Source organism: Lynx rufus, unplaced genomic scaffold, assembly GCF_022079265.1.
Source record: "Lynx rufus isolate CCGP_SWC_20201006 ecotype Redwood Valley unplaced genomic scaffold, mLynRuf1.p SCAF_10, whole genome shotgun sequence".
Lineage (NCBI taxonomy): Eukaryota > Metazoa > Chordata > Mammalia > Carnivora > Felidae > Lynx > Lynx rufus.
Window position 1 is genome coordinate 59,379,786 of NW_025814824.1, and position 27,708 is coordinate 59,407,493.

Genomic DNA, 27,708 nt, shown 5'->3' on the forward strand with positions numbered 1-27,708 from the left:
TTATAATTAGTGGCTGCATAATATAGTATTATATATTAGACATATTTTAATTTATTTCAGCAATCTCCTAATCTTGGACATTTAGAACTTGTAATTTATCTTTTTTTAACATTCCCAAATTATTTTCTCAGGGTACTTTTGAAAGTTGGTACCTATGTTGCCAAATTATAAAACCCTTCTTTGAGCATAGACATTTGCTATAAGCTTTTGTTTTTCAAACTTGGTGGTAGAACTTAAAGGATTTTTTTCCAAACAAAATCTTGTATGGAAATCCATTATATAAGAAAGATAAAAACCCACCTGCTCTGCAGGGAAAGGTCTGGAGGCCTAGCTTCTCCCTCAGTACCACCTTCACCTGTCCATAACCTCTCCACTTCCCCACCTCTTCCTCAGCCCCTGCCCCTGGCTGATATATATGGTTCTTTATATTATGTCTTCTAGCCCATTAATGAGTTGTTAGCATCTGTTATCAGGGTTCTTTGCCCTACAGGTAACAGAAAATCCAGTTCAGTTCATGTAACTATAAGGACAGTTCAGTGTCTCATATAACAGCAGATCCACAGACAGGGTGATTCCTGGGTTGTTTAATCCAGTGGCTAAGTGATACAGCATGATGAGGCTCTTAGCATTTTTTGGTTCTGTCTTCCTCAGATGACTCTGGGCTCACACTTGTCCCCTCCCAGTCAAAAGATGCCTATAGCAGCAGCCAACATTACATCCTTGCACAACTTCTAGAAGGGGTTAGGAGGGTGCCCCCCTTCCTCATATTCCTTTTGGAAGGAGAAGAAGGTTCCCAGCTAATTTCCCCTCATTTCTTACTGGGCAGGATGGTGTCACATGCCCATTCCTAGACCAGTCACTGAGAAGTAGAATAGAATAACCACAGTTGGTTTAGACAAATCAGGATTTACCCACTAGAGTTGGGGAAGGGCCTAACCTTACCAGAAAACCATGGCAATCTGGTATCTGAACAATATACAGGTTCCGTTGTCAAGGGAGGAGGGAAGAAATGGCTGCTGGGTAGCAGCCAATAGTTGTCTGCTGTAACATCCCATTAGGAAATATACCGAAAACCCAATGTCAAAATTCCAAGGCTGCCTCTTTTGGTATGGCCTTGGCCAAGTCACTCAACCTCTCTGGGCCTTAGTTTCCTTATCTGTAAACTGGGAATAGTGATACCTGCCTTACCTACCTGACAGAGTTGTGGAGAAGGATGTGTGAAAGAACTTTGCAAAATACTTTATTGATATTAAGGCTTGTTATTAATTTATTCTTATAAATGAATGAGCACCACCAGCCCCTTGTGAAAAGGTAGGAAATCAGTAAAATGTAAATTCTAAGAAGTGTCTTGGTTTAGTTATAACATTCACAGTCTAAATTTCATAAAGTCACTTATCAAAAAAATCACGTATACCTTTAGAGGTAACACTGCAAGTTATAAATATCCTAAGAAGGTATGTGTGGGTTGTACTTTGACACCAAGGCTGTGGCCTTCCTGTGATTGCATCTGGCATTCAGCAGACCGTATGGTGACTACCAGTTACTGATTGCCTATTTTGCTCTTAATTTTCACTTTATGTTTCCCTGTTTGTTTGGTTTTTTTCTTTCCTGCAGACGGGATTTTTACAGAATGTATTTAAAGTAATGTCTCACTGGCCATTGGAATTCAGAGCCTTCTTTGCTTATTACAATGCCATCTGCAACAAGGCAACAGGTAAATAGAAAAACAGTGCTAAATCATTCTTGGATGAGATCCAGATGCCTGCTTGCTAGAGTTCTTCCCATATAGTTCCAGATCACTGTGGAGCTAGGAAGAGGTTCAGAAAGACTGTAGTTGGTTGAGCTATCCTCTAGATTCTGAATCTGGGTTCTGAATGTAACTATATAATTATACATACAGAATTAAGTTAGGTGATGACCACAGCTCATCTTTCTTACTTTGGGCTTAAATGTCCTCTGGCTCCATATAGCCCCCTGAATAAAGTTCGGGTACTTGAGCTTGGCAATCATGGATTTCTTACTTAGGATTCAAGTTAGGTTGCTGTTATCTAGACCCAAAGATACATTGGTTTAAACATAAACAAGGTATTTTCTCTTTCTCACCTAATAGTCCCCATGTGAGCTGCTAAGGGCCAGTGTAGTGTTGTTTACTGTTTGGGATTGCCCCTGCCGACATGCTCATGCTGATTTACCACTGCTACCATCAGAAAGAGAAGGGGCATTTGTGGGTACACATTCCTTTCCTTTAGAGTCATGACATGAAAGTCACATCACTTCTCTTTACATCCCACTGGCTGGAACTTCATCACATCATCACACTCAGCTGCAAGGGAAGCTGTGTAGGCCATGTGCCTGTCTAAAATGAAGGGACTCTTATTGAAGAGGAGACAGTAGGTGCTGGGAGACAGTGTGTCACAATGACTCTCAGTAGCCTGACAGCAGCCTGCCTTCCCAGCCTCCTTTCCCTCAGCCCCTCTATGTTCTATCTGTCGGAATCAAAGTGGGCTACATTTTACTCTGGAGCATTCAAATCTCATGATTTGTTCACCCTCTGCTATGCCTCTGAGATACCTTTTCTCCTGTCCATGTTGGTGAAGCTGATCTTTCCTTCAAAGTCCATCTCATCTGCCTTTACTTACAAGAGACTCTTCCTCCTGTTCAACTCCCACAGCATCCTTCATCTGTCCTTTTCCGATGGCATACAGAGAGCTATCTGCCTTATCTTTCCACACAGCTTCTCTGTCCTAGTGGGAAGAGACAGACCCTGTGTTCACATCTGAGTTCTGCCATAGAGGTGCCATAGAGGTTGCACGTGAACTTCAACAAAGTACTTAAATGTCTCAAAGCTTTGATGTCCTTACTAGTAAAATGGCATTAATACCTACTGTACAGTGCTGGTATGAGGGTGAAATAAGGTTACATATGTACCAGAATGGTACCTGGTGCCAAAATGAATTCCCACTTTCTTTGCCTCTCCCTGTCCCCATGGAGTAGGTCCTCTGAGGTTAGGAAGTCTCTTCTTCTCCTCCTTTTAAAGTGTTAGTCCAGTACCTGATGGGCCTCAGAAAATGTTTCTGGAATTTTAGTAATATATTCAACACATATTTTCTGAGTAACCTCTATATGACAGGCACTCCTCTGGTAATACGGTGGTGAGTAAGTCAGAAAAATTTCTAGACTTTCAGACATATTCTAGAGAGGAAAAAAGAATGAACAACTGCACAAAATAAAAGAACAGGTTAACTTCATAAGTGTTAAGTATTATGAAGAAAATAAAATAGGGTAGCTGGTAGCAAGAGACTGGGAATGGATGCACAAGTGAAGGGGTAGAGGAGAAGTCTGTTGCTGAAGTATGGCTGAACCTGTCTAGGTTATCCTAAGCTGCAATCCAGGGCTTCTGAACTGGTCTCTTCTCCTCTCCTCTCCCTCTGTAGGGCAGCTCAGCAGAGTTGACAAGGAATTTATCATTGTGGTGACCAGCCTGGCCAACAGGTACCCATACATTGTGGTTGTCCACAGTGCCTGGTACAGGATCTCCTCAAAGAACCCAGTGCTCTCTGACCAGGTTGGTGCCCACCTCCTCAATGCCAGTTTCAGGGCTTCTTCATACCTAAGGAAAGGGAAAGGTCCATGCCACTATATGGTGCAGGGAATGCCCCCCCCCCACCGCCTCCCAGCTCTTCTCGTTGCTTGAGTTCCCTTCCAGTCCCATCACTGTGTCCATCTGCTCCTGTGTATGCATGACGTTTGGGACTAGGGGTTAGCTATGCCCCAACTTTGTGCCAGACCTGGTCCTGGATACATGGCATACATTCTCTCAAATGCACACAGCTCCCCCTCAAAGTTGAGCCTTATTATAACCATTTTATCCTTGAGGTTCAGAGCTGTAACTTAATATGGGGCATGCAACTAGAATATGGCAGAGTCCATTTTCAAAGCTTGAGCTCTTTCTGCTACATGATACTGTTTGCATTTGCCAGTGTGAATTTAGTCTAGCCACTAATTATTCTTAATGGGTCCAAAACAGCTTCTTACATTTTCATTTATTTCTTGCTTCTGGCCCAAGCCTACGCCTGTCTGCCTTTCATTTCTAGAACTGCCTCCATCTTCTCTTTCCCACCAAGACTGGTTGTGAAATTGGTCTCAATCCCCCAGCCAACAGCTTACTATCTCTTTCATCCAAAGTCAGGCCCTTTGGGTATCAGAGATCATGCTAATTCTTCCCAGAGAAATGGACCAAGGGTAAAGGCACAGCAAACGTGGGTTTTTTGTAAACCAAGCTTACAAAGTCCTACTGATCCCTATAGTGAAACTCCTGATCCTCTGTGCCGGGAAACAGAAACATCTGTTCTCTGTATTTATATCTCAGGTTGAAGGTCATCAGTCTTCCTACCCCCCAACATACCCTCCTGATCCCACCTTGCAAACTGTTCTTGAAGGGCCTTTGTTGCCATCCTGAAGATAACTTCAGGACAGGTACATCCTCTTCCCTTTGCCCTGCTGAGAGCCTCCTGCCTAGTTGCCAGACTCTTGTTCTTTCAAGATCATTCTCTAGGCATTGCTTCCCTAGTGTCCATAAAGTATGCTGTCACACCATGGTTTGCTGGATTATTCTTCTATTTTTAGGTGTTTAGTAGTTTTCAGTGTTTTGCCTGAGAAAGGGTAATGATTATAAGTATAATTTTTGGAATCAAATACACTTGGAGTCAGATCCTAGTTCTGCCACTTTCCAACTGTGTGACCTTGGGGAAGTCAATTTACCTCTCTGAACTTTAGTTTCTTTGCCAATAAAATGGGACGATAATAAAAATACTACTTCCTAGGATTTTTATAAGAAGTAAGATAATATTGGGGTGCCTGGGTGAGTCAGTCAGTTAAGTATCCAACTTTGGCTCAGGTCATGATCTCACAGTTGGGCTCTGCTGGCCCCACGTTGGGCTCTGCTGACAGCTCAGAGCTTGGAGCCTGCTTTGGATTCTGTGTCTCCCTCTCTCTCTGCCCCTCCCCTGCTCACACTTTGTTTCTCTCTCAAAAATAAACATTAAAAAAGAAGAAGAAATAAGATAATATGAAGCACTGAGCACATTCTTAGCACATAGTAATTGCTAAGTGTCGGCTATTAATTTTGCAAATATTGCATCTTGTTTGGGATTAATTGGAGACAAAGGGATAATTATCTGAGCTTCACTTTACTCATATGAAAAAGTTGGGATTTGGGGTCCTTATGTACTCAGAGTCTCTGAGTCTTGGTTCTGAGATTTTTGATGCCATAGTGTTTAGAGGAGAAAGAGGAGGTGCTTGTAGTTGGAGTGAGCAAAGAAGACTTCTTGGCAGAGGTGGTGCTGAGCCAGAGTTTCAGGTCTGCATTCCGATGGACTTGATCAAGTTTAACTGGAAAGTTTATTTTGGCCTGACTTTGTCCCTTTACTCTAACCTAGGATTTTTTTCATTTTGTTAGGCCCTTTGTCTTATTGGCTATACTGGGATGAACAGAGATTCTGCTTCTGTGTATTTTCTTGCACGTCTGTGTGAACTGGAGAAAGTCTGATCTCCCTGCTCAGGAAAAGGCAATGCTGGAGTTTGCACTTGCTATTTCCCGAGCTGATGATATAACAGATGACCATTTCAAAATGCTTGAGGTACGAGGCTTCAATCGAGAAGATGCCTGGGATATAGCTTCCATTTCAGCTTTTTTTTTTTGCTATGTCCAGTTGCTTTGCTCATTTTGTCAGTCTTGCCCCCAACAAATAATTCTATCTGATGGGCAGAACCAATGATGTCAAAGACATCAGGAGTGAACTTGCTGCTCCAAAAGTATAACAGCCTAAACAGAAAGATCCGTATTTCAGGCACATTGCATTATAACACATCCCTTAGGAAGTAATTTTTTAAAAACATCTAGTCAGTGGATAGGGAAGAAAGTAAATGAATTTGCTCCCGGCCTGCTTAATGAGATAGAGCCTAAGTGTTGGGGGTGTCCAGGGGTGTGTGATACCTGGGCGTAGAAGAAACGTTTGTTAATTTTGGAAACCTTTGGAAACCTTTGCCAGTTGTTTCCTTGTGTTGTGATCTAAAAGGAACATCAGGGGAAAGAAGTTCATAGGATGTTTTAGGCATTTCTGATGAACTGGTATCTGTGAAGTTGAGCAGTTGGAGTTGAAAATTTTTTAGCACTTGAAAATAGTGTCTAGACCAATAGAAATTGGTCTGTATAGACTGATTTGCAGCCATTTTCCTTGTTAACATGACATGGTTGTATTTAAAGGCTCTCAAAGGCAGTGGGTAAACAGGACAGGCACAGTTAATCTATCTTTAGTAGCTTCTCAGTTAACTTCTTTAGTACCTTCTCAGGTAACTTCCAGTAATTTTTTTTTCTACTGATGAGTTGTAAAATCATGGTCATCTCAACAGAATTGTAGTCCTTATGTAATTTATTCTTATTTTAGGTTTTAGTAAAAATTATTTGGGATAAGTGAGGACTCCCATTTTAAGAAGAAGCGTAAGAAAGAAAAGGAAAAAAGCAAACCCTGGCATTACTGAATGACTTGTTCTGTGTGTTATAGCCACCGTTGCCTTTTTTGGCTATCTTCTCAAGAATCATTCTCATTATCTAACAGAGATAACATGCAAACCTACAAAATATTTTCTTCTCATTTGGCTTCTCTAGATTCTCTAAATTGTTAGTGAACATTTCTTAATCAGTTTTGGGACTATAGTGTGTTAATTCTGATTTGCCTGAACTGTGAAATCTGATTATCTTGAAGCAGCACAAAATTTCATTGCAGAGCTTATATTTTTTGTTGGAACTGTACCTTAAATACCTTGGAATATGTAACCTTTTAAAACTGTTCTATTTTACCTATTAAAAAATTAATAATATTGGTAAATGGTCAGTGTTTTGTAGACCATAAAATTTTAGCCATTGACCATAACTTAGGGGTCAAGCAGAGGGCCTCTGTTATTTGTTGCAGCCAAATGTTGGGGGTCATTAAGGGACATAATTTATTAATCACAAAATAGACCTTTACCTACCCCTTCTGCTCTGTGTGGGCAACATGGAGAGTACCTCCAGAGGAATGGCTGCTATTATCTCTGAACTCAAGACGCTTGGTTCTTGCCCTGTTTTCAATCACCTCATGGACAGGAGAGCCGAATAACTACTAACTTTCCTGGTTGGAGGACTTGCTGAATGTTCAGCTCTCCAAATCTCATTCCCTTATACTGGAGATCCTTCAGATCTATCCTCACAGGATAGCTCTTCCTACAAAGATCCTCCAGGTTTATCCTCAGTCATCAAATGTGTGCTTTCTACAACACAGCTCTCAATCAAGAGTTGTCAGTACCTAGAAGAGTTGTCAGTTCTTTTATCTACCTTTCCTTGTACCTCAAGCCTTCTTTTATTGAACTCTCCTTCCCTCCTGAAGAAATACTGCAGTTCCTGTTAACTCTTTTTTACAAAGGAGTAGTATATATTGATCTTTAACAGCAATGGTGAAGGGTCTTGCATCTGTAATGCTGTCTGTGCCCTGGCACATGTAAGCAGGATTGACCACAGGCTCTGTTGCTTGTCAGGTTGATTTGATTCAGGTCTCCAGCTCCATTCAGTGACTCTTGCTGGATATACGCTCCTTCCTGAGGAGAGGAAGACATTGGTCTTGATAAACTCCTGACCTACTGGGCAGTAGCTGGGAGTTAGGCAGGTATTCAGGGCACCAGTAGGCCCCCTTTTCCAGGCCCCCGTTTTCCAGGACCTGGGCTTTTAGCGCCAATAGTGAACCTGAGTACTTACTCTGAGTCCAAGTAGGCAGTACACCATGCGACTCAGTATGTGGGACCTGCACACAATATGGTAATTTCTTCCCCTTGTGACCTTATCATAAAGTGAGGATAACAGTACATCATCATAGTCCACCCCTTTGGCCATTTAGGCCCAGTCATCCCTGGTCACGATGATTGACAACTACAGATTGACTCTGTCGCACGCGGTACCCTGATGCTAACACTGCCCCTATAGCTAGGATCCTGGGCATCCTCATTTGCGCTCAAACACAGCTAGTCGTTCCCAACCACCGTCCCTTAGGGGCTAAAACACCCGCCGTCGGCTGTGTCCCCACTTTCGCGGTCCCCAACGGATGATGGCCAGGAGCAGCACGTGTTTCCCAGCCGGCGGGGTTAGGCCGTCGCACGCCGGAAGTGGCGGTGGGATCGGTGAGGTGTCGGCCGGCGGGGCAGCGGCCCGGGAGTGGGGGGGCGGGCGCGTTGGTCATGTTTACCTTCGGGCCCGGTAGTCCGGGAGGGGATGGGACGGCCGGAACCGGGACTGAGGAGCCGGCATCCCATGCAGGGCAGGCAACGGCAGCGGGGCCGCTCCCTTCCCCGCCCGCGCCGCCGCAGCCCGAGGCTGACGCAGCCCCTCCCCCGTCGCCCTCCCGGAGCCCTCGCCCTCGCCGTCCCAGCGTCCCCTCGCTGCCCCCGGCCGCACACGCCGGGGAGCTCGAGCCTCACGCAGCTCTGGACTCCTCTGCAGCTTCCACCCAGGGAGAGCCGTCACCGCCCTCCCCGGCGCGCCGGCGACCCGGGCCCGACTGCAGGGCGGGGGGCCGGGGCCGCCACGGCCTCGGTGCCCGGCTGTTCGGGTGGCTGAGAGAACGCAGTCTGGGCCGCGGGCTGTTCGTGGACCCGGCGCGGGACAATTTCCGCACCATGACTAATCTCTATGGTTCCATCCATCCCGCGGACTCGGTGTACCTCAGCACCCGTACCCACGGCGCGGTCTTCAACCTCGAGTACTCCCCCGACGGGTAAGCGAGGCCCCTCGGAGGGCGGGTGCCGGCCTCCTCCTGCTTCTGCCTCCCGTTTGCGGGGGCCGGGGGTTCGGGGTCACCGGCCCGCAGGCCCCTTCCCCCGGCACTTTGTGAAGTGCCCTGTGGCTGTTGGAGGTCTCCGCCCAGCCCTTGGAGGTGGGCAGGCCCAGGACGCCTGTGTGCTCCTCGGGACTCGGCGCGGTGGGGCTAGAACCCGGCCAGAGCCCGGTTCTCCGGTACGCAGTACGTGCCTGGCAGATAACGTGTGCGGTAAAGGCTCCTTGTTTCCCTGTCATCCGGCCTTGCATTTTTCTCCTCGAAGCTTCTGACGAGGGTAGGGAGCCTGCAGGTTCCACGAACTCTGCGCCTGACTTGCCCTGAGGGGACAAGGAGAAGGGTTCCTTGGCTCCGGGAGGATACTACGACGAGGCGGCCGAGTGGTGTCTTATGATGTGGGGCATTTGTGAAGTCCCCAGGCTAGACTGGATGCTTCTGTTAAGGGTATCCAGCCTTTTTCCTGGCAGAGTAAATATTTCATGTTTGGCCTCAGTTTGCTTTGGTTTTGGGGGAATTTTCAAAATAACAGGTATTTTTAAAACTTTGGTGAGTACACAAACGAGTTCAACAAGGAACAAAGGAAAAACTTGACCCACAGTTCTACCCTGAGAGGACATAGTTAATTTAACTCTTACCCGATAAGGCCTCTGGATTCCTAGTCATTTGCTTAGCTGCTTATTTATTCATTCTCTCATTCAGCAAATATTTGTTGAGCACTTGCTATGTTCCAGATGCAGAAGTTGCGATGGTGAGCAAAAGCAGCTAATGGGACCACTTTTATTACGCTTGGAACATACTAGTTCAACTACATATTAATGACCATACTAAATAATTCATAATATATATTTATAAATTGGATAAAAGCTTGAGGGAGCCTGTTGTATACTAGGGTGTTTGAGGTTTCTGGAAGAAATAACATTTGACCAAGAACAGAAAAATGAGTAGAAGATGAACTAGCCAAGATAAGATGGGGGAGGGCAGAGACGCATTTCAGATAGAGGAAATGGTATGTTAAAGGACCTTTGGTTGGAGGATCAGTTTGTCATGCCAGTGAAGCCGAAAGATGATAGCTTAACAAAGCAAAATCTTTTGCTAAAGCAAAACCTAAAATACGCTAACAAAGGAGAAAAGTAGCAGACTCTGAAATCTCATGGTGAGGAGGCACACCATATTCCATTTCACTGATGTGGGTGCTTCTTCCTAATTATGCTTGATGCTGGGATCTCTGGGGGTTTTTACTAACAGCAGTTGGGTGGAATCTATAGCAATGAATGTGCACCTGAATACAGGGAAGAGAGGAGAAACTATTGCTGAAGTTTATTCACGGAACTGCCTTTCCCCACTCCTCTTTCCATCCAAGCCCTATTCCTAAAGCTCCTCCTAAAATACCAAGAATCTGTTCCTCATAAACATTTGGCTCCTTTCTTCTCCATACCCCAACTTCTTTCTTCCCACCCCCCTACCTATTCTGTCAGGCTTTCAGAAATAGCTGTTTCTACTCTCTGGAAGTGGGATTTTAGGTTCAGGTGATGGGTAGAACGAATTATGAAGAAGGAGTTCCCATTGCCAGTGCTATTAGAATGAGGAATATATTACTGATAGTTATGTTTGAATATGGATAATAGTGTCCCATACAGACATTTTTTTAAAAAGTAGTTAGGTATTCTGATACTTAAAATAATTCAACACTGTTTAATTTGCAGTTGACATATACTCATTCTAGAAGACCTAGGCAATAAATGAGCAAAAAGAAGCTAAACAGCAGTTATAATTGCAGAGATTGAATGGCTAGCCAAGGAATTTTTTTCTTTGTATATGGTTATCTACCTATTTTAAAAGGTTTTATTTATTTGTTTAAGTAATCTCAACGTGGGGCTCAAACTCAGGACCTCGAGATCAAGAGTCACATGCTCTTCCAACTGAGCCATCCAGGTGCCCCTGTATATGTTTATTTTAATATAAACATGGAGTCATTTTGTTGCCTGCTTTTTTTCATAGTATATTGTGAATTACTTATGTTAATATATTTCTACAGCATTCTTTAAATTTTTTCATTTATTTAAATAAAACCTGTATAAGTAAAATTTTTAGATTTATGTCCTCATGATAATTCCCTAGAATGAGTCAAAGGTTATGAAGATTATGGATACCTATTATCAAATTGCCCTCTGCGAAGATTTCACTAATTGTCATTCCTGTTGCCTGAAATACTCCATTGAAAGTACCTGTCTCTGCATACTGTGGCCAACATTGCACATTGCTGTTCTTTTCTGTGTCAAGGTAATAGGTGAAAATAGTTAAGTGTTTTAATTTTTTAGTATTCTTACTATACCTACTAATATGCTCCAGATTTTCATAGGACTTAAAATAGTTTTATAGAAAAATGACATCTGTGTTAAAGGAGATAATTTCTCATAACCCTCAGTTGGATGGGTTAAATCAGCTTACTAGGTACATTGCCACTGTCACTTATAAGGACTTCTCAGTACAGACAAGGAGAGGTGACACAGGAAGTAAGAATTAAAATTATGAATTTAATAGAGATCAGATGAGAGAGAATTTGGCACTAAAAAAGAAATGTAAAGGATACATGGAGTAGAGGTAATTTCTAAAGAATTCCAAAAATGTTTTACAATAACACCTCCTAGGATGACATTTTGAAAAATGAAATTTGATAATGTTGGTAGATAACAATATGTGTGACTGCTGTAGGGAGAATTAGTGTATTGGAAAACAGAAGTGAAGAAATTATCTAAAATGGAGACAGGAAAGATGCGGAGATTGAAAATATTAATTAAGGAGGTTAGTGACATGTTGCATAGAGAGAAAAGGCATAATATATATTTGGTAAGCTCCTGAAGAAAATGAGACAGATAATGGGGCAAAAAAACAACAACACCCATTTGAAGAGATAATAGCTGAGAACTTTCCAGAACTGAAGAAAGTCACCAGACCATGATTTAAGATGCCTAGCAGACCCCAAATAGGAATCCTTTCTAGACATACAGGGACTCCAGGACAACAAACGGAAAATCTTAAAAGCTAGAGAAAAAATACCTTCAAAGGATTAATTATGAGAGTGATAGTCAATTAGTCATCAATAATAGTGTAAATCAGGGGCGCTTGGATAGCTCAGTCGGTTGAGCATCCGACTTCGGCTCAGGTCACGATCTCATGGTCCATGAGTTCGAGCCCCGTGTGTCAGGCTCTGCTGACAGCTGAGAGCCTGGAGCCTGTTTCAGATTCTGTGTCTCCCTCTCTCTCTGCCCCTCCCCTGTTCATGCTCTGTCTCTCTCTCTCTGTCAAAAATAAATAAACTTTGCTTTCCGGCCACCACCCGCTACAATATGGCTTCCCCCAGGGAAAGGCGAGACCTAACGTCAAAGTATAGACTCTAAATCCTTCCTCACATGGATCGTAACGCAGAGTTCAAGAGATGGAAAGCACAGGGTCTGAGCAAAGCCGACCTCAGCCGAAAGGGCAGTGTGGATGAGGATGTGGTAGAACTTGTGCAGCTCCTGAATGGGCGAGAACAGTACTTCACCACGAGTTCCTGCGCTGGGCGCATCATCCTCCTAGATGGGAATATAAATGGTTTTGAGGTTCAAAAGCAAAACTGTTGCTGGCTACTGGTCACACACAAACCTTGTGTAAAAGATGATGTGATTGTAGCTCTGAAGAAAGCAAATGGTGATGCCATTTTGAAATTTGAACCACTTATTCTTCATGTGCAGTGTCGACAGTTACAGGATGCACAGATTCTGCATTCAGTGGCAATAGATTCTGGTTTCAGGAACTCTGGCATAACTGTGGGAAAGAGAGGAAAGACTATGTTGGCTATCCGGAGCACGCATGGCTTAGAAGTTCCATTAAGCCATAAAGGAAAACTGATGGTGACTGAGGAATATATCGACTTCCTGTTAAAGATAGCAAATCAAAAAATGGAGGAAAACAAGAAGAGAATTGAAAGGTTTTACAACTGCCTACAACATGCTTTGGAAAAAGAAACTATTACTAACTCACATCCCAAAGAGAAAATCAAAGACAAAAATAATTCATCATATACTCATCAGAAAAAAAGAAACCCAGAAGCATGTGGCAAATGTATTGAAGAAAATGATAAAGAACTTGAAAATGATGATGATCCAGGAATCAGTGTTACTATCTTCCCTGAAGATTACTAAGATTGGGTCTTGGTAGTGTAATGTTTCTAATAGATATTCCAAAGCTGCTCTTTATAAGAGTATTTTAGTTTCTTGAGCATATGAGCCACTCAGAAAAGCAAGATTTATTCTTTCTCTGTATTTTAGAGAAATCCCTAACTTTTAAAAATAGCTGTGTATAATATTTGCTTATTAAATACCATCTGTTTTAGTCACATAGAGATTTCCTTGCAAAAATAAAATTGACTGGGGCACCTGGTTGGCTCAGGCAGAGGAGCATAGGATTCTCCATTGTGGGGTCATGGGTCTGAGCCCCACGTTGGGCATAGAGATTACTTAAAAATAAAATCTTTTATGGGGCGCCTGGGTGGCGCAGTCGGTTAAGTGTCCGACTTCAGCCAGGTCACGATCTCGCGGTTCGTGAGTTCGAGCCCCGCATCAGGCTCTGGGCTGATGGCTCAGAGCCTGGAGCCTGTTTCCGATTCTGTGTCTCCCTCTCTCTCTGCCCCTCCCCTGTTCATGCTTTGTCTCTCTCTGTCCCCCCAAAAAATAAATAAACGTTGAAAAAAAAATTTTAAAAAAAATAAAATCTTTTAAAAAACAAAGCAAAAAAAAAAAAAAAATAAAAATAAATAAATAAACTTTAAAAAAATATTTAAAATAATAGTGTAAATCAGAGGACAGTGGTGATTATTTTCAGTATGCTGGGGGAAAAAAATTTCCAATCTAGATGTCTATACCCAATAAAGATGGGGGTCTTCATTTTTGTCAAGAACACATTTTTGTCAAGAACAAAGATGAAGTAAATACATACACAAGCAAAGCTCAGTGAGTTTGCCACCAGACCTTCAATAATGAAGTTTGAAGTTCAAAGAGAAGAGTTTTCAACAGGAAGATCTGAGATGGTAGAAAGAATGAAGAATAAAGAAATGAAATATGCATGTGAAACTAAATATAACTTCAATTTTGTCTTTTGGAATTAACAAAGATGGAACTAAAATTGAAAAAAAAAACAGTAACAAATTAGGAAGGAATGTTCTAAATTTCTTGTTTCCTTGAGGGAGAATTTAATATCATAACTTTAGGTTTTAATGTTTGCATATTAAAATCTGCAAGTTAAACACTAAAATACAAGAAAGAATATATTATTTCCAGACTAGTAGAGGAAAAAATATGGAATGAGAAAGAAATACTTCAAAAAAAGACAATAAAGGGGAAAAAAAGTAGAAAAGGTATAATAAATAGAAAGCACAGGGATGCCTGGGTGGCATAGTCGGTTAAGCATCCGACTTCGTCTCAGGTCATGATCTCACAGTCTGAGTACGAACCCCACATTGGGCTGTGTGGGACAGCTCAGAGCCTGAAGCCTGCTTTGGATTCTGTGTCTCCTCTTTCTTCTCTTCCCCCACTCATGCTCTGTCTCTCTCTCTCTCAAAAATAAATAAACATTAAAATTTTTTTTGAAAAGAAGGGGTGCCTGGGTGGCTCAGTCGGTTAAGCATCCAACTTTGGCTCAGGTTATAATCTCGCGGTTCATGAGTTCGAGCACTGCATCAGGCTCTGTGCTGATAGCTCATAGCCTGGAGGCTGCTCTGGATTCTGTGTCTCCCTCGCTCTGCCCTTCTTCTGCTAGCACTCTCTGTCTTAAAAATAAACATTAAAAAAAGAAAGCACAAAGAATGGCTGGAAAAAAAAAAAAAGAAAACACAAAGAATGGCTGAAAATAAATCCAAATATTACTAATTATAATAAGTATAATAGTACTTAATATGTTCAAAAGGATAGACAAAAATAAACACATTCTAAACAAAAGCTAGTGAGCTATATTAATATACAAACTAGGCTTTAAGGCAAAATTACTAGAGATGGAGGTCATGCTGATAAAAGCTCAGTTCACGTGGAAAATAAAACAGCTCTGAACTTGGATGAGTCTTTTAGGTTTAAAATATATGTATCAAGTTTATCATGAAGAAAGATTTTAATGTACATTATAGTATATACTTCAGTTATGCAGACACAAACATAAGATCAAAACACCACTTAAAATCTTGCTTTAAAGGGCAGTATGCTGTGTCCAGGCCTGATAATCAGTACACATTGGTTCAGCTGTACCAGTTGTAAAAATATTCATATATGTCCATAGTGGTTGAATAGTTACTGCCCCAAGCCCATTGAGTACCTTCCATGGGACCTCCTAGAGTAACCCATTATATAACAACTACAGAGTTAAGAGCTGGCACAGCAAGCTACCAACAAGCATCTCACTGGAGAGCTGCAGCATCAGTTCAAAGTGCTCCTTATCCATGCCAGATACCCTTCCCCACACAAAAAAAAATCCATAGGCAAATGCCCAGTGACCGTTTAGCTTCCCTTAGTGTGGGGCTGCCTGCCTTTCTCAGGCACTTTCCCAGCCATTCTCACATAGTCATTTGTGAGAACTGCAGCCTCCGGGGAGATCCAGAGAGATGAACAAGTCAGTCAGACAAGAGTACTAGCACTACTGCAGGCACCATCCAGACATATTAACTCTCTTGGCATAGTGTGCACTCCATGACAACAGAATCCACAGCAGATGAATGAGGCCTCTAGGGATGGTTTATGGATGTCATTACTCCAGGGATGCAGATCCCTAATTTTATTCCTACTGAATTTCACCATTATTTAGTGGGCTAAGTTTGCTAAAATCCACTGAATACCTGCCTACCATGGGCATCAGTAAACACTCATTTTATTAATGAAACTGATCACCAACATAAATCTCAGGAACATTCAGTTGAGGAAACTGAGAAGCAGAAAGGTCATTAAACAAAGGATTTGTACCCTGGCTTATTATGCTTTTAACTGCTATATTGTCATCTGGACTAAAGGATTATAATTAAACATGATATATCAACAGATTCTTTTTGTGGCTTAGTTATTAACATAATTGTATACATATTTAATACACAAAATTAACAACAAGCATAAGTGCTAAAAATTTTTAGTATACTTACTTCAGCAAAAGCTAAAAAGAGGATGTAGCCCGATAAACAATTCTGTTGATGTTAAGTAATTTTTTTATTACTTATGAAGACTACAAGTTACTTAATGACTACCTATTTAATGTGGACATTTTTGGAGGGGCTTTATGTAATTCTTTATGCCAATTCATGGTGCAGACAACGGCATCTGGGTCAAAGAAAAGATTATGGCTGATATTTCCAAAAATTAACAAATAATGGAAATTACTAGAATAATATGACAAACAACTTAATTAGAACTATCACTTGGGAAGAGTTTTTATAATTTATAGGTTAGTTTATGTTTAAAATGTTGAAAATTTTTATTCATGTTTATATTACTATTGAATGTTTAACATTTTTAAATATCACACTTAACTATATGTAACAGCTGCCTCCTGCGTTTTTTTTCCCAAACACACAAGGAAGATTTATAAAATTTTCACTTACAAGGCCACATTTTAAAAGATTATCAAAGAAGTTACAGTATATCAGTATAGTGTGATCACTAGAAATCAATAACAGAAAGATAACTAGAAAAACCTCAAGTGTTTTCAAGTGAAGAAACATTTATAAATAGCATATGGGCCAAAAAAGAAATGATAATGGACATTAGAAATATTTAGCACTGAATGATAAAGAAAGTACCACATGTCTCAAAACTTGTAAGATACAAGTAAAACAGTACTTACTAGGAAAATAATAGTCATTAATAAACTGGAAAGGAAGATGAGTAAAAATGAGCTAAGTATCTATCTCAAGAAAGAATAGTGAAATTATGTGCAAATAATAGCAAAGTAAGCAAAGAAAGGAGAAGGAAGGAAATAGAGTAACAGAGTGGAACTGGTGAACTTTTTAAAATTCAGTAGAAATACTCACCAGAGAAAATCTTATCTTTGAAAAGACAAATAAAAATGAAAAACACTCATATTGATTAAGAGAATGCCCAAGCAAACAATATTCAGAATGAAAAGGGGTGACATAACTTCAGATGCAAGAGGTAGAGATTATAGCTTTCCAGAAGTAGAGTAGGTGGTTTGGCCCAACCCTTCAACAGAATAATTAGAAAAGCTAGAAAAAATATAAATATTTAATGATATAAAAATTTGTGTTTGAGGGAATTAGAGAAATAAGGTAATAAGTAAATTGCAGGGCCAAGGTCTATGAAAGGAAGAGAAGCCAGAAATGTGAGCCCACAGCTTTAGCCAAATGAGTTAAATAAGCTCTACAGTAGAAATCAAAGGTTTAGAAAATAAAATAATGTAAATCACTACATTAACATATTGAAGGAAAAACCTAGGATAATTTCAGTAAGTGTTGGAAAACTGTTATGCAATTGAACATATATCAATGAAAAAAACAGCAAATTTGAAGTAGAAGAAAATTTCTTAATCCAATAACAAATCTATCCCCCACAAAAGAAAAACAAACAAAAAAACTCTACAGCAAACATTGTACTTAATGATGAAACAGTGAATGTATTCTTGAAGATCAGGAATGAGAGGCATGCCTGCTATAGTAACATTTCTATTTAACATTATACCGAAAGTTCTAGCCAGTGCAGCAAGGAAAAAAGTATTAAAAAAGAACAAAGCATTTGCTTGTAGATATGATTATCGACAAAGAAAACCTAAAGTAACCTATGGGTAAAGTATTAAAACAGCAAGATTAATGGATAAATTATTTTAAAATCAATTGCATTTCTGTACACCAACAACAAAGCAAAATTTAAAAAAGAATATTTACAAAAGTATGAAAAAAATGGTCAAGTACCCACGAATAAATCTAAGAAAAGATAGGTATGATCCATATGGAGAAAAATCTCCATGGTAAATGGAAATACACCATGTTCATGGATTGAAAGACTCCATATTATAAAGATTTCAATTCTATGTAGACTTTTATATAGATTTATTATAATCTGAAAATCCATAGCTGGACTTGTGTGTGTGTGTACATAACTTGGTAAGTTGATTTGAAATGTATAAGGATGTTTAAAGGCCCAAGAATTGCTAAGATACTCTTGCTAAGAAAATCTTGAATATGTGGGAGGGTGTATATGTTACTGATGGATGATTCAATACTGAATGATACAAATTCCACTGAATTAATGTGGAAAGTCAGTGCATCCTAGTAAAAATACTAACAAGGTTTTTTAGTAGGACCTGACATGCTATATTTAAAATTCCTCAGTTGGTTAAGCGTCCTACTGTTGATTTCAGTTCGGGTCATGATCTCACATTTCATGAGCTGTCATCATGGAGCCTGCTTTTGATTCTCTCTCTCCCTCTCTCTCTGGCTCTCCTTCACTTGTGCACAGGCTGTCTTGCTCTCTCAAAATAAATTAATTAATTTTAAAAAAAGCAATGAGGAGATCTTGCTTTACCACATAGAAAACCGTTTAGAAATTGTAATAATGTGGTGGTATTGCATAGAATGGGGTGTAGAATCCAGAAACAAAACGTATATATGATAAAGATCACGTTTCAAACCAATGAGAAAAGTGTAGGCTTTGATATTGGGACAATTGATGTGCATTTTAAAAAGTTACAAATCATGCCATGTACAAAAATTATTTGTATTAAAACAAAACAATGAGTATCAGTTTTATAGATATCTTACAGTGTTTAAGGTAAAGACTCTCCAAGAATCAGCGATTCGTTTACTTTTATGCACAAAAAGGAGTAAAGTTCATTCTGTGACTCTTCTGAATAACAACAAAAAATGGCTAGCTTTAAAATTATGGATATTAATTTGAATATTTTTACTCATGTTGATCAACCAGCACAAAAATCCTGAAGTCCAGATATTTCAAAAAAGGTTTTGCCGGGGAGCCTAGGTGGCTCAGTTGGTTAAGCATCCAACTTCCACTCAGGTCATGATCTCACAGCTTGTGGGTTCAAGCCCTGTGTCAGGCTCTGTGCTGACAGCTCAGAGCCTGGGGGCGGCTTTGGATTCCATGTCTCCCTCTCTCTCTGCCCCTCCCCTGCTTGTGCTCTGTCTGGCTCTCTCAAAATAAACAAACATTAAAATTTTTTTAAAAAGGGTTCCTATGGACACCCTTTAAAGGACAATTTCATGATTACTAAATATGGAAAAGATTTCAATTTAGATTTTTTCCCTCTCCTACTTTATCTAAAAAGTTTGTTCTAAATAGAAAATTTTGGGGGCGCCTTGGTGGCTCAGTCGGTTAAGCTTCCGACTTCGGCTCAGGTCATGATCTCGCGGTTCATGAGTTCAAGCCCTGCGTCGGGCTCTGTGCTGACAGCTCGGAGCCTGGAGCCTGTCTCAGATTCTGTGTCTCCCTCTCTCTCTCTCTGACCCTCCCCCGTTCATGCTCTGTCTCTCTGTCTCAAAAATAAATAAACAATAAATAAATAAATAAATAAATAAATAAATAGAAAATTTTGGCTACTTAAAATTGTCTTGGGGGGTACGCCTGGGTGGCTCAGTCAGTTGAGTGTCCGACTCTTGATTTTGCCTCAGGTCATGATCCCAGGATTATGGGATCAGGCCCCACATCTGGCTCCATGCTGAGCATGGAGCCTGCTTGAGGTTCTGTCTCTCTTTCTGCCCCTCTCTCCTGCTCAAGCACGTGTGTTCTCTCTCTCTCAAATAAATTCTTTTTTTTTTTAATTAAAATTCTGTCTTGGGGCATTCTGGTGGCTTAGTCAGTAGAACATGAGGCTCTTGATCTCAGGATTGTAAGTTCAAGCCCCATATTGGGTGTAGAGATTACTTTAAAGAATTAAAAACATTTTTATTTTATGTATTTTAATGTTAAGTGTACAAATTCCATTTATTACTGGAACTATAAATTGAGACCAGGCCTGCAGTTTCAAAGACTTAAGATTTCATTTGCTAGATCTGAATCTGAAAGCAGTGCCCACAGAAAACTAAGACTTAAATAAAACACAGTTGCTTTTCAGAAATCAAAATGCAACTTATAAAAGGTTTATAATTATATAACTTTGTAATAGGAGAGGGCTGAAACAAGAGACAATACTAAAAACTATAAAGGAAAAGATTAAGTTTGATTTTATCTAACTGGTTTGGTAGGATATATGCCAAACCTTTTTCAGTACATTTTAATAGATATTGATAAAGAAATACATAATTTTGTTATATATAATTTTTTTTCCTAAGTTGCCTCATCGATGCATGCTTTTCTGCAACCAGCTTTTCTCATTTAGAAATGTGTTTTAGAGTTCTTGCATATCCACATAAAACTTACCCCTTTCTTTTTAAATGTTGCACCATATTGCAAACTATTATGTACCATGGCTTATAGAATCAGTCATTCCTCTTTCATGTACTTTTAGGTTACTTTCAATTTCTCATTACAATGAAGCATATCTTTATGTTTCTTTGTATTTATAAATGATTATTTCTTTAAATTCCCAGAAAAAATTTCTGAGTCAAAAGTTATGCACATTTAAAAGTTTGATAGATACAAGGTTGGCCGTTTAGCTCAGCCGGTTAGAGTGTGGTGCTAAAAGTTTGATAGACACAGGTACTCTCTGAACCTAAACTGTACCAGTTTATGCTTCACTAATCATATTGGAGAGTACCATTTCCTACTATTGCCAACAGCAGATAATTTCAATCTTTTAAATACTTGCTACTGGGGTGTCTGGGTGGCTCAGTCAGCTAAGTGTCTTGAGTCTTGATTTCAGCTCAGGTCAAGATCTCACAATGATGAGATCGAGCCTCATGTCAGGTTCTGTGCTGAGCATGGAGCCTGCTTGGGATTCTCTTTCATACTCTCCCTCTCTGCCCCTCCCCCCTCAAAAAAATTAATAAAACTTTAAAAATAAAAAACATTTGCTACTAACATGGGTAAAAAAAAGTTATTCATTATAGTTTGTATGATTATAAATAAATATCAATAATGAAAGAATGCTAGAAAACTAAAGAGAAATGTGTCATTTGCTTTCAGGTCAGTGCTGACTGTTGCTTGTGAACAGACTGAAGTTCTGCTTTTTGACCCTATATCTTCAAAGCACATAAAAACACTTTCTGAAGCTCATGAAGACTGTGTAAATAATATCAGGTCAGTATTTTAGTGAAATAGTGAAGTTTATTAATGTGACCCAAAATATTCTGTTTTGGAAGTTAATGAAAATTGGTAATGTCTTGCCCAGCAGTGCTAGATGATATGCATTTGTGAACTGTGAATTTTATCCCTTGTGAAACTTATCCCTTTAATTATAAAACTTACTATTAACCATTTTGGATAAGAATTTTTCTGAAATGCATTTTTCACTTCCATATAATTTTATCTTTTCTCTTCATATATTAGGGTCATCATTATGAACCTCAGCCATGCATTACAATAGTCCTCCAATGTCTTTGGGCTAATGATCTGTGTAGAATTATGGCAATCCCATTACTTAGCCTCTCTCACCTGTCCCCTCCCCATTCCAAACTATTGAGGGGGAAAAACACATTTGCACAGAGAACTTCTTTATAAAAGCATGTTGGAAGCTCCTTAAATTCTTAATAATGTGGGAAGTAAATAACAGTTGAACAGCTTGGTGGATTAATATGCAGTCATTAAAATGATGGTCATAGGGACTACATATCAACATGGACAAATGCTTGGGACAATATAGGTAAAAATCATGATAAAAGTTGTTAAAAATATGAAATGCAGAAGATAAGGAAATATTTTTCAATGCTAACATAGGATGGGTTAGAATGAATGGATAATGAGTAATTTTCTGTTTTCTAAACATTATGTAATAAGATTATATTCCCTTTATAACGATTACTGTTACTGTTCAAAAAAAAAACGTGGAAATTGCTTCTAGTCACAGTGACTTACTGAGTTTTGATGTAACCTCTATGCTCTAAACACACTGAACAATAAATAGCACAAAAGATATAGTGAGGCTCTGAAACAACATAAACATTTTCGTGGGCCAGAAATGGAACACAGGGAAGCTGTTATAGGTCTGAAACTGCAAGCCCACTGAGTTTTCCATCTGGTATTGATGTGTGGTAGTTTTAGTTCCTGTCAAGAATCAGAAGTACCCAAGTACTTTATGTGAGGCAGGAACCAGAGCCAGAATTACTACACAAAGCCAGGCATATGACTAGAGTGCCTATCCCATTTGTGAAAGGCTGAATGCCTGCCCCATTTGTGAAAGGCTGAAAAAAGGAAAAAGCTATTCACTACCTGAGGCTGTGGGTTTTGGCTGATTAAGACACATCCTCCTGGCCTGACTCAGTAATGAAGCCATTACTGAGTCAGTGATTGAATGTATATGTGTGATAGCTCCAATATCATCAGGAAACTGAAGGACTTAATGTCATTATGTGGCCTAATTGTGGATTAGTGGTTCAAAAATCCAAATGGGGGCAACTACAAAACCAGTAAATAGGAGAAGAAAAAAAGTAATTAAAAACCTTTCTTAAAACCTTTCTTACTCAAAATGAGCCTATAACCAAAATGCCAAAACTCATGAAGACATACTAATATCATAAAATCAGCAACTAAAACAAGCATTTTTTTCTGGATGAAGTTAATTTTATGGAGTAGTCCAACGAAGACTTTATTTTTAAAAATAAATTATTTATTTTTTTTTGACTAGGTAATACATGCACGTGGTACAAAATTCAAAGGTACAAAAGGGTAAACAGTGAAAAGTAAGTCTATCTCCCACCTCTGTCCCCTAGCCACCCAGTTCCCCTCCCCAGAGGCAACCACTATTACCAGTTTCTTGCTATCCTTTTTGAGATAGTCTATGCATGTACAAGCATACACACACGTACATATATACACTTTTATATAAATGGTAGCATACTACACACACTATTATATACCTTGGCTTTTCCATTTAATAACATATTTAGAGATTATTCCATGTTAGTACCCATGGGATAATCTTATTCTTTTTAACGGCTGCATAGTATTCCATTGGTTGGGAGAAACTTTAAAGCATTTTTAGAATGCTCAAAGAAATAAGGAATACTTTCCATTTAAAGAGATGAAACGAGAATAGGTTAATCTGGAAAAAAACAACTACAACTCTTAGACATTAAAAATGTAGTTAGTATATAAAAAACTCAAAAGAGGGGGTAAATATTATCCTTTACATCATTGATGAGAGAATTAATGGATTGGAAAATACTGAGTACTTAAAAGTCATAGAGGATTGAAAGACTCCAATGTATGTATGATAAGAATTATAGAAAAAGAACATGCAGAGATTGGTGGAGAACTAATTTTTGAAGGCACAAAGGGAGAGAATTTTTAGCATTAAAGAAGGTCCTGAATCCTTGAATCAAAAGTAAACTCTAAATGTCACATAGGTTAAAGATAAATGTACATTGAAACAGGTTGTAGTAAAACCCTATAGAGTATCAAAGATAAAGACAAAATCTTAAAAACCACCAATGTTAGAGGCCAGAATACCTACAGAGGTATAATTCAAGGTTATAACAAAGTTTCTCAACAGCAACAGTTGATGTTAGGAGATTATGAAGTAGTATCTTAAATACTAAGGAAAAATAATGCTCCATGCCATATATCCAGGTAAACTGTCATTCCATAATGAAGAATTTAATTAGGTGAAATGATAAATGTTATTAGTAGCAGGAAGATAATAATTTAGGGTTTTTTGGGGGGTGTATTTAAAACAAAGTTAAAACTAAAAGTCTAGATTTATTTTCTCCTAGTCATATTAAAAAGAAAAAAAGTGAAATTAATTTTTAATGTTTTATTTACCCCAATAGGACTAAAACATTATCATTTCAACATGTAACTGTTATAACATTTATTAAGATATTTTACTTTCATTTTTGAATGTTGAATTTTCAAAATCCAGTGTTTAACAGTTAGAGCACATCCCAATTCAGACTGGCCACATATCAAGGTCTCAAAAGCCATATGTGGCTAATGGCTACCAAACTGGACAGTGTAGCTTTGGATAGTAACAACAAATAGATTGTGTGTAATATGGTAAGGTTCATGTCAGGTTCAGAAAGAAGGCAGAAATATTAAGTAGCTTCAGACTCTTTCAGAACAATGTGTAATTAAATACATGCAATGAAAAAGAAACTTAAAGGTAACTAATATAGTAGACATATAGTGTATAGATTCCAAATCAGAAGTGGGGGGAAAGGGAATACTGAATACTTGATTGGTTTAGTAGAAAACAGGAAAGCTTTATAAAGTAAATAAACAAATAAAGCAAGCAAAGGGATGATAAGTAGAAAACAAGGAGTAGAAACAGTTCCAAATATATGAGTAGTTCTCAGTAAGTATAAATGGATTGATCTTCTTTATTAAAAGACACAGAGACAGCAATTTGAAGAAAAACTGAAATCATCTGTATACTTTTTATAGAGATAAAAAGTTGCCCAGAAATAGGAAAAGAAAACTAATATAGATTATCATTATTGGACAGATGGAAGATCAAAAGCCTAAATAAGGATAAAAATACAACAGTACATACTCATAAAAGGAAAAATCAACTCAGAGCATGTAATTAGGAACTTGTATGCAATTTGAAATTTGTATATTTCAAAAAAAACAAAACAAAAAGTCCCAAAACAAAACAGATAAGGAATTACAAGTCTATAATCATAGTGAGAGACTTTTAATACACTTCCATCCCAAACTAGTAAATCAAGTAGATAAAAACTAGGCTATAGAAGATTTTAAAATATCTTTTACAACCTTTCTACTAAAAATAGAAATGCAGAATAAGATGTATTTAAAATGTATTTTTTTAATGTATAATTGAGCTGATAGGAAAGAAAGGAATCCTAGGGCCAAAAATGAAATAGAAGCAGGAATGCAAATAAGTAAATTGGTATTCAGCTGGCTTTTACCCTGGAGGCATTTGCCAAATGCTAGTGAGTGACCTTGATCTTCTGTTTTGATATGTATAAGGAGTTACAGTGAACAGGAGAGTTAGTTTTATGGCCAGTTCAAGATGAGGAATCTAGTGGAAAACTCTGCATAAAGCTGGGACTCCCAAGGGCTATACTTACAGCATTAAGGTGATCTAGAAATATGCCACGCTGTTCATGTAGAGTATGACCTTGGTAGAGGGATGTCAGAAAATCTCCTCAGTAAGTTTCTAACCACAAGTCCGCCTTCATGCATGTATGGGGCCCAAATTCACACTACTATATGGTCCAAAACCATCTAGCCAGCAATTTAAAATTGAATCCAAGTTGATAGTACTGCCAGGTACTTGCAAAAACAAACGCATATCTTCTCTCAGGGAGAAAACTCAGTATCATAAAGAAGTCAGTTCTTTCCAAATTAGTCTATAAATTTAGTTCAGTTTTTTTTTTTTTAATTTTTTTTTTTTTAACGTTTATTTATTTTTGAGACAGAGAGAGACAAAGCATGAACGGGGGAGGGTCAGGGAGAGGGAGACACAGAATCTGAAACAGGCTCCAGGCTCTGAGCTGTCAACACAGAGCCCGACGCGGGGCTTGAACTCACGGACCGCGAGATCATGACCTGAGCCAAAGTCGGCCGCTTAACTGACTGAGCCACCCAGGCACCCCAAATTTAGTTCAGTTTTAATCAAAATACCAGCAGGGTTTTTTTTTTTTTTTTTCAACTTAAAAATTCATATGGAACAGCAAAGTGCCAAGAATATCTGAGACAATTTTGAAGGATGCTAAGATGGTAGTCTTCCTGATATCAAACACAGTCTTAGGACAGGGATTAAGTGCCTAATGGAATGGAGTAGAACTTCCAGAAACAGACCCATGCATATATGGAAATTTGATATATGACAGCAGGGGCATTACAGATTAATGGCAGGGAAATGGAAAAGAGAGAACTGGTTATATATATATATATATATATATATATATATATATATATATGAAAAAACAAAGTAAGATTAGATTTCTATCTCATACCATAGCTAAATATAACTGCCAGTTGAAGACCTAATTATGAAAGCAAACCTTTAAAGCTTTAGAAGAAATATAGAATATATTTATGTTCTAAGGATGAGAAAGGATTTTTTTTAAGATACAAAAAGCATAACTCATTAAAGGATTGCTAAGTTTGACTGCATTAAAATTTAAAACTTCATTTTAACCAAAGACAACAATGTGAGAAGATAACCTATAGGCTGGTGGGAGAACATATTTTCAATGCACATAGCCAAGAAAGGATTAGCATCCAGAATATATAAAACAATTACCCTGGAGCAGAATAGGCAGAAAATCATATAAGAGAAGCTAAAATGAGCAGTAAATATGGAAAAAATTTTCAAGCTTCCTAGTTACAAGAATATAAATAAAAATAAACAATGAAGAAATACTAAGTATTGGCAAAGATGTTGAGAAGTAGAAACTCTTAGGCATCATTAATGGAGTATAATTGATAAAATTATTTTGAAGAGCAGTTTAGCAATATCTGGTAAAATTGAAGAGCAAAATTTTTTTTTAAGAAATTAAAGCATATGTAAACAAGGAAATGTGTAAAGAAGGTTCATTATAGCATCTTTAGTAATACGAGTTGGAAACAAATCTCCATTAAGAAGAAGATAAGTTCTAGTATACTCATATAATGGAATACTATACATCAGTTAAAATAAATGAACTAGAAACATCAGCATCTGAAATACATCTCAGAAATTCAAGGTTGAGCCAGAAAAGCAAATTATAGAATGAGCTGTACAGTGTGATACCATTTATGTAAAGTTTGGAAATATGCAAACATAAGCATATTTGTTGGTTCTCTGCTCTATCCCCAGCACCTAGAACTGTGCCTAGCACATGGTGCTAATTGAATATTTACAGAGTAAATTGAACGCAAAACAAAATGATACATTGTTTATGGATACATACTTAGGAACTCATGGTATTAAAAACTTGCATGGGGAGTGACAAATTTTGGATAGTGGTTCCCTCTGGAGAGGGAGGGAGGGGAATGGGATTGGGGAGGGATATTCAGGGTGCTTCAGTTGTGTTTGTAATGTTCAAAGAAATCTGAAAGATAACAAGTTGTTAAAATTTGATAAGGCTGGGTGGTGTGTATCACAGTCTTTGTTATATTCTTCATAATTTTCTCTATGTTTTAAATATTTTACAATTTAAAATTTTCTTATCTCAAAAAGAGAAGATGTGTTGAATTGTTTGCCCCTATTCAAAATGATCTCTGGCTAATCTGCTGTTAGAATTTGTTCTTTATCAATGTCAACTCTCATTTGCTGCTATTAGTGTTTCTGCTTTAGTACTCCACACTTACAAATTTGAATTTGCTTATCTGTTGGTTAGAAAAACAGATTTTGAAGCTTTTTTAGAAGTACATATCACTTAAGAGTTTTGTGTGAGAATCTGAGGGGTCCTCTGGCATGAGCTTATGTGTATATTATTAATAATACTAACTTCCATTTTTACTGAGTGTCTACCATGTGCCAAACCTTTGTGAAGCACTTTTCATACAATATTAATTCTTACGTTATCCTGATGTGAAACAGATACTGTATCCATTTTAAGAGATGAAGAAATTGCAACTCAGTTAAAGAGATTTGTCCAATACTTTAATATGTAGCAAGTGGTAGAGCTGGAATTCATGCTCAGTTCAGTTAGACCACCTCAGTACTGTTTAGAGATGTGGGCATGCATTTCCTGGTTTGGCTCTAGATAGTGATTTTGTATATACTTAGTAATGTCTTCTAGTTCATTCCTTAGTTTTTT

General features: G+C 38.6%; 2 protein-coding genes across 3 annotated transcripts in view; both read left to right on the plus strand.

Annotated features, from left to right (window-relative positions):
- The first annotated feature begins 8,223 nt into the window (after positions 1–8,223).
- The window catches only part of DCAF10 (DDB1 and CUL4 associated factor 10), a 45,814-nt gene continuing 26,329 nt past the window's right edge, over positions 8,224–27,708 (plus strand). For both annotated transcript variants that reach the window (XM_047066471.1, XM_047066481.1), the window contains exons 1-2: positions 8,224–8,801; positions 20,963–21,076. In XM_047066471.1, the coding sequence (XP_046922427.1) occupies positions 8,266–8,801; positions 20,963–21,076 (650 nt within the window). In that variant the 5' untranslated portion in view covers positions 8,224–8,265. The remainder of the gene's footprint in view (positions 8,802–20,962; positions 21,077–27,708) is intronic.
- LOC124502053 (tRNA wybutosine-synthesizing protein 3 homolog) lies at positions 12,195–13,390 on the plus strand. Its single transcript, XM_047066493.1, has one exon. The coding sequence runs from the start codon at positions 12,272–12,274 to the stop codon at positions 13,043–13,045; it is 774 nt and encodes a 257-aa protein (XP_046922449.1). The 5' UTR covers positions 12,195–12,271; the 3' UTR covers positions 13,046–13,390.